At 36.8% G+C, this 12,547-nt stretch overlaps 1 protein-coding gene across 2 annotated transcripts; it reads left to right on the top strand.

Annotated features, from left to right (window-relative positions):
• The first annotated feature begins 1,249 nt into the window (after nucleotides 1–1,249).
• On the top strand, nucleotides 1,250–12,455 carry tmub1 (transmembrane and ubiquitin-like domain containing 1). 2 transcript variants are annotated; one of them, XR_006162491.1, is made up of 4 exons: nucleotides 1,250–1,362; nucleotides 4,645–5,213; nucleotides 11,569–12,151; nucleotides 12,253–12,455. XR_006162491.1 is itself a non-coding variant. In XM_042775418.1 (3 exons), exons 2-3 carry the CDS (start codon nucleotides 4,690–4,692, stop codon nucleotides 11,918–11,920), a joined length of 876 nt encoding a protein of 291 aa, XP_042631352.1. In that variant the 5' UTR covers nucleotides 1,250–1,362; nucleotides 4,645–4,689; the 3' UTR covers nucleotides 11,921–12,455. The 2 variants fall into 2 exon arrangements, 1 of the variants encoding a protein (XP_042631352.1); XM_042775418.1 differs by having other exon boundaries at nucleotides 11,569–12,455.
• The last annotated feature ends 92 nt before the right edge of the window (nucleotides 12,456–12,547 follow it).

Here is a 12,547-nt window from a genome sequence, read left to right as displayed (position 1 = left end):
CATATGATAAGATCAGTCAGTGCAAGTTTCTTTCAGTTAAAACAGAATAGACATGCATTTTAGTCTGGGACTAGGCTTAAGTCTTGTATGTGAAACGGAGGAAGAAAGTCATAAATTTAAGATTAAAAATCCTACAGATACCCTGATTTATACTTTGTTTTCATTTTAATTTGAGTTTAACTATTTTGCTGACCATTGAGTTACATTCTATTCTATATAAATTATTATTAGTATTATGATTAATATTTTTATTACTATCAATAGTTTGTTTCAGCTTCATTTAAAGTACCCTCTTGTTGTTCCATTTCTGTTTGACTTCCTTTCTTTCTGCGGAACACAAAGGAAGATTTTTTGTAAATATATATATATTTAATCTTATATTAATTGTTATTATTATTCATATTTTATTAACATTATTTTTATGCAGATAAATCATCAAAAGTTGAATCTGTAAATCGAGATGATTGACTTCAAAAGGGATTATGTGATCTGCTGGCCTGTCAAAGGTGCTGTATGTACGATTTTGACTCTGCTAAAGCATAAAAATACCATAATATGTTTGCAGATATTTAAGAAACATAAGTAAACATACTGAAAAACAACGCCACAGTCAGTTATTCCCCTTGAAAATGTGCGTTCAAGGCAATGCCTAGTTCAACCACTCGGTGTCAATCCTACATACAGCACCTTCAGTCGATTCAGCCATTCATCACGGTCTGATCAGGTGCGAGTGGCAGCTTTGAGTTTGTCCAACACATCAGCATCTGTGTGTGAAGGACAGACAGTAAAAGCAGCATCTTAAGATGATCTAGTTGCAAAATACATGCTCCACGTATTCACTAAAAGAGCAACGCCTGTTCATTTTGGCACAGCTGCAATGACAGCTAAAGTGTTAGAATTTTCTTAAAGAAACCATTCACCCAAAAATGACATTTCTGTCATCATTTATCACCCTTATGTCGTTCCAAATCTGTGTGACTGACTTTCTTCTGAAGAACACAAGACAAGATATTTTAAAGTATGTTGGTAACAAAAGTTTTGATGACTATTAAGAGATATGAATTAATATATATTTTATGTTCTACTGAAGAAAAAGTGAGTAAATTCTGACAAGGTGTAAAGGTATCTGTGATTAATAATATCGAGAGAAAAAAAACGTTTAATTTTGACTAAATAATAAGTTGTCTAAAAGGATTTGTGTCAAACCAGTATTTTGAAGGTAGAATTTTTTTTTTTTTTTTTTTTTTTTTTTTTTTTACCGGAAGTAGTCATTGTGGTATCGTTCTCTCCTGCCAGTGATCAGGAAGCGCAGACGTTAAACGGTGCGAATCATGGACCATCATACGATGTGATATGTCAACGGTAAGTCATTTTTCGGAGCCTCAGAAATGTTTGTACGAAGTTTTAACTCCACTCACTTCGAGGACAAGTTCAGTTGACGCTTAGCTAAAGGAAACAGCTGTGTTGAGCTCGTGTTAGCTGCTCTCGTGCTTGTTTCTTGGCTGTAGCGGTGCGCGAGCGCTGACCTGCCTACGTTCAGGGACCGTACTAATAAACACACAGAAATTGAAACGATTTTCACTAATAAATACACACCTGATGCTTATCACAACGAAACTAATAGATTTAGAAGAGATGATAATTGGCCATTAAAAAAATTAAAAACTTTAATTTTTAAACTTTTTTTGTGAATGTATTGGTTACGTGGCTGTTGAGATCCGTTTTTTTTTTCGTTTCCTGTTCGTGTTCTTACCTTTCCACTACAATTCATGATTAGACGCGTAAATTGTCCTGTCGTTCATCTGTACGATCATACCTGTGTATTTAAATGATGCTGTTAAAAAGGTATTAACGTGACTTATAAAACGGTATTTCAGCCAGTAATGAAAAGTATGTCATGATGTATTCACCCTCATGTTGTGTCAAACCGGTGTCAGTGTTTCTGTGGAGCAGGAGAGGAGATGTTTGGCAAAATGACAGCTTCTCTTCACTTTCATTGTATGGAGTAAGATGATGTGAAAGTGAAAAGTGATTGACTCTGTCAGACCATAATGTCCTGCCTAACAGAAGTTCTGCCTCTTCTTTTGTTTCACGGGTGAAAGATAGCCACAGAGGTTTGAATCACATTACGAGGAACATATTCTACCCTTTTTGTTCTTGAGAAATGTACTGTGCAGTGGACTGCATGCGTAATGAAAGCAGCTGTCATTGGGCAGTATGAGATATGACCTAAAACATGCTGATGTCCACATTTAAAGAGAGGAAATGTCTGCTTAACCTGAGGGACCACTTCACTGCTTCTCTGTTCAAAGGTTGCCGCTCATGCTTGTAACAGTTTAAAGGATTGTACACAGAGGCTATTTCTTCTTTAACAGTCACGCTGTGAAAAAACCCCATCAAATTTATAGACAAATTTATCGCCCTAAAATAATCCAGTTGTGGTTATATGCTTTAGTTTTCTAAAGCAAGACACTACAGGCAAAACCACTGCACTGAGCCGGAAATATCTGCTTCAGTAGTACTTGCACACACTTAAATGTTGTTCCCATGTATGATCTAAAGGTTTCTACAGAGGAGTTTGTTTGTATATGATTTGCCTGATTTATGTAATACTAGCTGCTTCCTAATAACATGAGGAACATTTTTTTCCTGGCTGCTGAAACTAGACTGTTTTGTTATTTAAGGTGTAATAAAGGATGTCCAAATTCTCTTCTGTATGCATGTAAATGTAAACTTGTTTCCTGAAATGTATGCAATTTGTTGCAATTTAATTAGATAATGCATCATTTACATATTCGAGCATTACATTTCAGGAAACAAGTAATACAAAAGAGTTGTCTTTATATGATTAATCAGCTGGAGAAGTATGATGATATATGTTAGTTAACATTTACGTTATTCACCTGTGGTGGCTTGCTTTAATGATTATCTCCCTATTGCCCCTGCCACTGAACCCACCTATGTTCATTGGATCAAATTTGAACCACTTTGAAAAAATCTCAATTCTTGATTGGGGTACAGGAATTTTAAAGATTCCTCTTGATGGATTTTTTTCCTGGTATGGTTATTACGGGAAAAAAGTCTTATTGAATATTAGAATAACACAGTTAATTTAAAAAAAATACAAAGAAAAAAACTGCTTTGAGATACAAATTCAGCAAAAGGTTTTTACATCTTAAAGTTTCCACTGTAGCTCATGCATATTTCACAATATATTTAGATTGTCTGTAGCAGACAATTTGAGTGTGAGAGGCTAAATCTTAGTGCATGTAAAATATTTGGGTTATATTTTAAAGCTGTTAGGATGCTGAAAGGTCATGATTTAAAGGGGTCATATGATGCGATTTCAGTTTTTCCTTTCTCTTTGGAGTGTTACAAGCTCTTGATGGATAAAGAAGATCTGTAATGTTGCGAAGACTTAAGTCTCAAATCCAAAGAGAGATTCTTTGTAAAAGTTAAGTCAACCACACCTACCTAAAACGGCTCATTCTCACGTCTACGTCACAATGTGGGAAGATTTGCATAACGCCGCCCAAATGTTCACACTAAGAAAGAAGGCGTAACTTTTATTCTCGCTGTTGCCGCCGGCGCCATGTCGTGGAGACACTGTGTTTCGTTGTGAAAGAGAAACTACTTTGTGTGGTCTTTCAAAAGAGGACACAACTAGAAAGCGGTGGTTAAGTTGTATTTCAACACTGTTCCAGAACAGTTCAAACCAAATATTCAGATTCATTTTATGGAGGATGAGGACTGTTTCCTGAAGCAGTAGCCTACAATGCTTCTGTGCACGAAGGTTGTTTCTACAAAGTGAGGCAATTCCAATTCCAACTGAGCAGTAGAGTAGCGCTTGTTGTTTGTTGTTTCTCAGATCACAAATGCAGACATGGTTTTATGTTTACGCACCGTGATATGCAACGCAATGCGTAAAAAGACAGTACAAGTCATTATAATCAGTAATTATGTCCCCTCTGGATGCAACAAATGCCTCGTTTGTAATGGGTTTTACTGGTTTTGTCTGGTCGTGCCGGGAGACAGCATCACAGTATGTTAAGGGCATAACATATTTCTGTCACACACTTGAGGGATTCAGCCAATCACAATGCACTGGATAGCTTGCCAGTCAGCGTACACCTCGCTTTTCAGAACGATGAGCTTTGTAAAAATCAACGCGTTTCAGAAAGGTGGGGCATAGAGGAGCAACAATAATGTACAGTATGTGAAAATATAATGTGTTTTTTAACCTTAAACTGCATAAACACATTGCATTACACCAAATACACAAAATAATGTTCTTTTTAGCAACGTCAAATGACCCCTTTAAATAAGGTAAATAATATAAATAAATGAAGTACAAAATGTCTTTGAAATAAACAAAGTGGATATTTAAGAGGTATTTAAATTTCTGTAGTGAATATAAATAATTGAAGTGCTTGTCCAGTAGTATAATTGTTAATCATTGTAGTTGTTATTTATTCCTGCAATCTCTGTTAAATTATTATTTTGTTATTTTAAAATCCTCCTCTAGTATTGACTAGAAAGGTCAAGAAATATGGTTAGAACTGTAGTGATGCATGCAGACCCTGTATTAAATTGAAATTATGAACTGGCAAGAATGTCATCAGTAATTGTGAACATGTGCTGTAGGTGCCTAGTCTGAAGTTGCCTTAGTCCAGGACACAGCAGACCAGGATGGCTCTAATAGAGGGGGTGGGTGATGAGGTCACCCTGCTCTTTGGAGTGGTGTTCCTGGTGCTCGTCCTGGTTCTGGCCTGGGCCTCTACTCACACTGTTGAACCCCCTGAACACCTCCTCTCACCAAGCCCAGGGACCTCGCCCTCCACAGAGACTGACAGCCAGGAGCCGCTCCCCCCTGGTAACACGGACTCGTCACCTGGCAGCATCAGGGAGAACAATAAGAGTGAGCCTGGAACAGAAGCGGGAGCAGCGGGACAATCCCCGGATGGTAGTAGGGCTGGAGAAGGAGAGGGAGGCCTCCTGGAAGAAGCAGGGATTGGAAGGGATGGGTTGAGACATCGAGAATCAGCAGGTCCCTCGAGTCAACCTCCAGCCAGTGCCCCAAGTGCCACACAGCCTTCGGCCGAAGATGCACTGAATGACACCCAAAGAAACATGGTGCTCAGGCTGAAGTTCTTGAATGATACAGAGAGGACAGCACAGGTGAATCCTCAAGACACCATTGGTTACATTAAACGGTAAGCAACTGAAATTTTTTTTTTTTTTTAAATATAGAATTAAGATGCTCAAGGCAGGATACAAATTTCAGCACACAGATGGAAACATAGTAGTTTGTATTTATCTTAATTACCCTAAAATTTTGTTCAATATTGCATGTCTTGTTTGCTTCCTCAATTCAATTTAAATAAAAAAAAAATTTACTGGATTTTAACAGGCATTCTCAATTGAATTCTAAATGGTTCTCGTGCTGCATCTGTTTGTCTTCTGTTTTCATGCTTATAACAAGATGGCAGTTGTACAGTAACCATTCATGCTCTTCAGAGGGCATTTTTGTCATTTCTTATTAAATTTTCGCATGTTGATTATATCCTTGGCTACCTGCTAAATTAATTGTCACTAGGCAACTTATACAATTTTGTCAATCAAAAAGAAGGCTTCTTCCAAGAAAATGTCTGCAGCAGCAGCCCACACACAGTTACCGGCCAGAGACCTTTTGTTCCAACACCACTACTTCTTCCTATGCAGTGTGTAGCACTATGCTTTCAGTCAGAAGACTGAACCAAAAACAGACATCCTTAAGCCTCATGTGGCATTAATATCCATTCTTACAAGAAGGGCTGCATGATTAATTGAACGCGATTAATCACGATTGTAATACACATCAAGCACATGCTTCCATTTCAATCACAAGCATTAAATCTCCATCACCTGCTTTCAGGTGGAGCAGAATTTACTACACAGAGCCATAGTTCTCTTACAAGCTATGCAAAATCGCATTCATAATCACAGACAATATAATTGTAGGATTATGAAGTTGATAGATCGTTTGCGATAATGACAGCTGTTTGTGTATCTTCTCGGTGAACTACGGCTCTGTGTAGTAAATGCCGCTCAATCTGAGAACACGTGAAAATACCACATTTAATAATATGTTTTTACTCCAAACTCACTTCATAATGTCAGTGGAGTGTTTGAAATAAATCCTTCTGTGAGATGATGTGGCTTCTTACACAGAATAATTAAGGCACACAATATTTCATTGTATTCTAAGCCGTGAAAATGGCTTAATGTCGATTAGCATTTCATTATAGATATACTTTATTATGATGAAAATTATAATAATAAGAACTCGGATAAACCATATATTGCCGTAGTCATGTTTATTAGTCACTTTGAATCAATGTAAGCAGTTAAATCTTCTTTTTATTCAGCTGCAGCTATGCATTTCCTGGATTTCTTCTTCGGGGCATTTTTGAATTTTCAGCACGTGAGCGCTCTCTGGCCTTTGGATGGAGATTTACTGCTGATCACAGAACTGTGCTTCACTGAAAGATATGCATGACAATCGCAGCCTCTGCCTAGTAGCGATTTATTGCCTTTGCAATTTAATTTCGATTAATTGTGCAGCCCTACTTACAAGCAGTACTGGTCTATTAAAATCAGGCAGAAGTGTTCTTCAAAGTATCTAGTAGAAATATGAGGAATTGAATATGTGGGAGTCCATATCATGTTTGCAGTAGGTGAATGCACCCTTTTGCTAGGTGAGAGGTCAGATTGAAGAATTTGTAGTTTTGGGAAGTTATTCATTGGGAAGACAGCTTGTATTTTCAAGGAAAATTACTGCACAATCACTAGTCGCTAAATTTGCAGTGGAGTTTTCTTCTGTTATGAATGGAATTTAAACTTTTGCCTACAATCTCTGCTAATGATAGCATTTAAAACACTATTTCATTCTTTTTTTTGCTTTTGACGAATGCTTCAGATGTTCCAAACTCCCCAAGAATGTTGCATAGAAATAATTTAAAATGTATCAGCACAGCATTTTTAGAGGACAGAATTTAATTTGTGCCTGCATTTTTCCATGGTGTGAACTATTTTATTTTTAAGATTGCTGAAGGCTATGAGTTTTTTTTTTTTTTTTGATTGTATTTTGTCTGGAGCTACACACCAAGTCATATTACAACAATTTTGACATTGTAATTGTGATTTGAACTGTGATATAATAAACATTTAACATATAAACTCATTCTACTATATCAAAGTTAACATAGCTTAAAATCAGAATCTACAAGCAATTATTTTTTATGTATATATCATAAAATGACGTCGGACACAGTTTTTGTTTTATCCAGCTGTATTTACTCAGTGCAACTTAAGTGTAAGATATAACACCAACGTGTCAGAAAAAAATAAAAACCAGAATTAATGAGTTGAAAAAGGATCCCCCCCTCCTAAAAATGACATGTAACTCAATGTAGCTAATCACCTTCTCAATGGCACACAAAGTCATTTTACTTTCAGCTGTGACCAGCTATGGTCATTTTGATTAGCTCAGCATTAAAAGTGCTTTCCTGGAGCATTTCAATCCTTAGTAGTGCAACTGAAGCAAACAATTAACTATGGGTGGCAAGTCAAGGCGCTGCCAAAAGATCTCAGAGCTAAAGTTGTGGACAGCCACAAGTCAGGAGATGGGTACAATTTTTTTTTCAAAGGCTATATCAATGCCTAGAAGCACAATGAAGTTTATTATTAGGAAGTGGAAGGTATTTAGTACAACACAGACCCTCCCTGGATCGGGACATCACTCCAAACTGGATGAAAGAGCCTGGAGGAAACTGATCAGAGAGGCTACCAAGATCAAGAGGCCTACAGCAACTCTGAAGCAGCTGTAGGAATTTATGATAAAGAGTGGTCATTGTGTGTGGGAAAAGTTTAACCTTCCAGTGTGACAATGACCCAACGCACACAGCAAAACTGAGCACACAGTGGTTGAAGGAGGAAAAGGTGAATGTCCTTGAATGGCCTAGTCAGAGCCCAGACTTGAACCCCACTGAAAATCTGTGGAATGACTTGAAGACTGCAGTCCACAAACAGCCACCATGAAATTTACCTGAAGATGAACAGTTCTGCAAAGAGGAGTGGGCAAATATTGCAAAGTCTAGATGTGCTGTTAGTAGAAACAGAGACAGATCCCAACAGACTAAACACTGTAATTAAAGCAAAAAGTGGTTCAACAAAATACTGACACAAGGAGGTGATCCTTTTTCCAAATCAGTGAATCCGTTTTTTTTTTTTTTTTTTTTTAAACATGTTGGTGTTTTAGCTTTCACTTGGGTGTTTGAGTAAAAAGCTGGATGAAACAAAAACTGTGTCCGTCTTCATTTCAGGCTGCAAAGTAACTACAGAAGTCTTGTATTCCTTGAGTTTGTTTTTTTTGACCCCCCGCCCCCCTCCTTTTACCACTCCTTTGCAGATTGCAAGGTAAATTATGCATTTGGAATCTTTTTTTTTTTTTTGTGGTCATTAAAACTTTTAACGAAACATTTGACATTTGACTGATTTTGTCATAATTTAATATTCCCAAGGAAGACCTTTTCTGTTTCTGTGTGGTACAATTACTCTTTATTTTTTACATTTATGCATTTAGCAGACGCTTTTATCCATATATATATATATATATGTATATGTATGTGTGTATATATATATACACACTTGAAAAAGTGTTGGCCCCCTTTCTGATTTCTTATTGTTTTGCATGTTTGTCACACTTTAATGTTTCAGATCATCAAAAAATTTAAATATTAGTCAAAGATAACACAAGTAAACACAACATGCAGTTTTTAAATGAAGGTTTTAATTATTAAGGGAAAACAAAATCCAAAACTGCATGACCCTGTGTGAAGAAGTGTTTGCCCCCCTGTTAAAACTGTGGTTTATCACACCTGAGTTAAATTTCTCTAGCCACACCCAGGCCTGATTATCACCACACCTGTTCGCAATCAAGAAATCTCTTAAATAGGACCTGCCTGACAAAGTGAAGTAGACCAAAAGATCCTCAAAAGCTAGACATCATTCAGAGATCCAAAGAAATTCAGAAACAAATGAGAAAGAAAGTAACTGAGATCTATCAGTCTGGAAAAGGTTATAAAGCCATTTCTAAAGCTTTGGGACTCCATTGAACCACAGTGAGAGCCATTATTCACAAATGGCAAAAACACGGAATAGTGGAGAACCTTCCCAGGAGTGGCCGGCTGACCAAAATTACCCCAAGAGCACAGCGACGACTCATCCAAGAGGTCAAAAAAGACCCCACAACAACATCCAAAGAACTGCAGGCCTCACGTGCCTCAGTTAAGGTCAGTGTTCATGACTCCAGCATAAGAAAGAGACTGGGCAAAATGGTCTGCATGGCAGAGTTCCAAGACGAAAACCGCTGCTGAGCAAAAAGAACATAAAGGCTCATCTCAGTTTTGCCAGAAAACATCTTGATGATCCCCAAGACTTGTTGGAAAATACTCTGTGGGCTGACGAGACAAAAGTTGAACTTTTTGGAAGGTGTGTGTCCCATCAAGTCTGGCGTAAAAGTAACACCACATTTCAGAAAACGAACATCATACCAGCAGTAAAATATGGTGGTGGTAGTGTGATGGTCTGGCGCTGTTTTGCTGCTTCAGGACCTGGAAGACTTGCTGTGATAAATGGAACCATGAATTCTGCTGTTTACCAAAAAATCCTGAAGGAGAATGTCCGGCCATCTGTTTGTGACCTCAAGCTGAAGCGAACTTGGGTTCTGCAGCAGGACAATGATCCAAAACACCAGTAAGTCCACCTCTGAATGGCTGAAGAAAAACAAAATGAAGGCTTTGGAGTGGCCTAGTCAAAGTTCTGACCTGAATCCTATTGAGATGCTGTGGCACGACCTTAAAAAGGCGGTTCATGCTCCAATGTGGCTGAATTACAACAATTCTGCACAGATGAGTGGACCAAAATTCCTCCACAGCGCTGTAACAGACTCATTGCAAGTTATCGCAAATGCTTGATTGCAGTTGTTGCTGCTAAGGGTGGCCCAACCAGTTATTAGGTTTAGGGGGCAAAAACTTTTTCACGCAGGGCCATGTACAGTACAGACCAAAAGTTTGGAAACATTACTATTTTTAATGTTTTTGAAAGAAGTTTCTTCTGCTCATCAAGCCTGCATTTATTTGATCAAAAATACAGAAAAAAAAATGTAATATTGTGATATATTATTACAATTTAAAATAATTGTTTTTAAATTTATTATACTTTAAATTATCATTTATTTCTGTGATGCAAAGCTGAATTTTTAGGATAATTATCACATGATCCTTTAGAAATCATTCTAATATGATTCATTATCAAAGTTGGAAACAGTTCTGCTGCTTAATATCTTTTCAGAACATGTGATACTTTTTTAGGATACTTTGATGAATAAAAAGTAAAAAAAAAAAAAAAAAGAAGCTATGTTTTTAAAATATAAATATTTTGTAATAACAATATACACTACTGGTCAGTAATTTGTGGTCAGTAATTTTTTTTTCTTTCTTTTTTTTTTTAAAATAAAATCAATACTTTTATTCAGCAAGGATGTGTTAAATTGATAAAAAGTGATAGTAAAGAAAATATATTATTAGAATATATATTATTAGAATGTTTTTTTATTTTGAATAAATGCAGTTCTTTTTAACCTTTTATTCATCAAATATATTAGACAGCAGAACTGTTTCCAACACTCATAATAAATCAGAATATTAGAATGATTTCTAAATGATCATGTGATAGACTGGATGTTACATGTGACACTGAAGGCTGGAGTAATGATGCTGAAAATTCAGCTTTGCATCACAGGAATAAATTATTTTTTTAAAGTATATTCAAATAGAAAAACTATTATTTTAAGTTGTAATAATATTTCACAATATTTCTGTTTTTTTTTCTGTATTTTTGATCAAATAAATGCAGGCTTGATGAGCAGAAGAAACTTCTTTCAAAAACATTAAAAATAGTAATGTTTCCAAACTTTTGGTCTGTACTGTAGTTTTGGATTTTGTTTTCCCTTAATAATAAAAACCTTAATTTTAAAACTGCATGTTGTGTTCACTTGTGTTATCTTTTACTAATATTATATGTTTGATGATCTGAAACATTAAAGTGTGACAAACATGCAAAAAAAATAAGAAATCAGGAAGGGGGCCAACAGTTTTTCACACCACTATATATAAACACAAATACAAACTTAAAAACACACACAAATTGAAAACCCAACAATAATAAAAAAAATTATTTTTTCTTCCCATCCAGAAATAAAAACTAAAAAAAATAATCACAATCCAACTCTCAGCATCAAAAAATAAACACTTACACATTTATCCACCGGTATTTTACATCCAAGTGAAAGATATAATGCCAACATGTCAGCAAAAAATAAAAAAACCAGAATCACTAAGTGGGAAAAAGTATCACCCCCTCCTAAAAATGACTTAATTTTTAATTTGCTTAAACAAGTCAAGCAGCATGTGTAGGTGTTTTTATTTCTGTGTATATGAACATCTATGTGTTTGATTATATTTTCAGGACTTACTTTGCTGGAGAGGAGCACCAAGTGCGTCTGATTTACCAGGGTCAGCTCCTTCAGGACGATGCTCAGACGCTGGCCTCCCTCAACCTGTCCGACAACAGTGTTGTGCACTGCCACATCTCACAGAATGCCACTCGGGCCATGCCTGCCGGGGCACGGGCTGCTGACCAGGTGCATGTGGCGCTCAATGTGGGCAGCCTCATGGTGCCTCTGTTCGTGCTTATGCTGTCTGTGCTCTGGTACTTCCAGATCCAGTACCGGCAGTTCTTCACTGCACCTGCCACCGCCTCACTCGTGGGCATCACCATCTTCTTTAGTTTTGTTGCATTTGGGGTGTATCGCCGTTGATGGCTGTTTCTGTCCACTCATATTCAACATATATGTGTTTGCGCACATACAGATACACATTCTTGCACTTGCTCACTCACCAATGCCAGTGGCAATGTCTTCTGGGATTTTTGGACTTTTCAGGTTTGTTGAAGTCTGGGATTTCAGGGAAACATCTCTGAGGTCTTTTTTTTCCCCTCTCCATCACTTTTGCTATTTTTCATCTGCACCAAGTTAATGCTTGTGTCACAGGTAGGAATATGCTATATATTTGATTTTTAAAAGAAAAATAGAGATGATGATTGTGCCTGTCCTCTTATTCTATTTTTTTTTTTCCATGTGCATGCTGCCAGTGTGAAACTGGGGCTTGTAAGAGGGTATGCGAGTTGATGGTGTTTGAGTTTCAAGTGGGGCTCGTCTGGCCGTTTGCCATACACAAACTGTACTAACGCAGGTCAGGTAGAGCTGCTCTTATATGTTGGGACAATTAAAATAATTTGTGTACAATAAGGCTTTTGAAATGGAGATATAATCTATTAAATCATTGTTTTATTTACTGGTGACTGCTGTCATTTTTAAAATGTTTTACCACTGCTCATATGATTATTTTGAGACTGATTTGTCCATTTTTGCAAAAAAGCACACAAT

The sequence above is a fragment of the Cyprinus carpio genome, chromosome A2, assembly GCF_018340385.1.
Source record: "Cyprinus carpio isolate SPL01 chromosome A2, ASM1834038v1, whole genome shotgun sequence".
In the NCBI taxonomy this organism is placed as follows: domain Eukaryota; kingdom Metazoa; phylum Chordata; class Actinopteri; order Cypriniformes; family Cyprinidae; genus Cyprinus; species Cyprinus carpio.
This window is presented reverse-complemented; position numbering and strand designations above follow the sequence as displayed.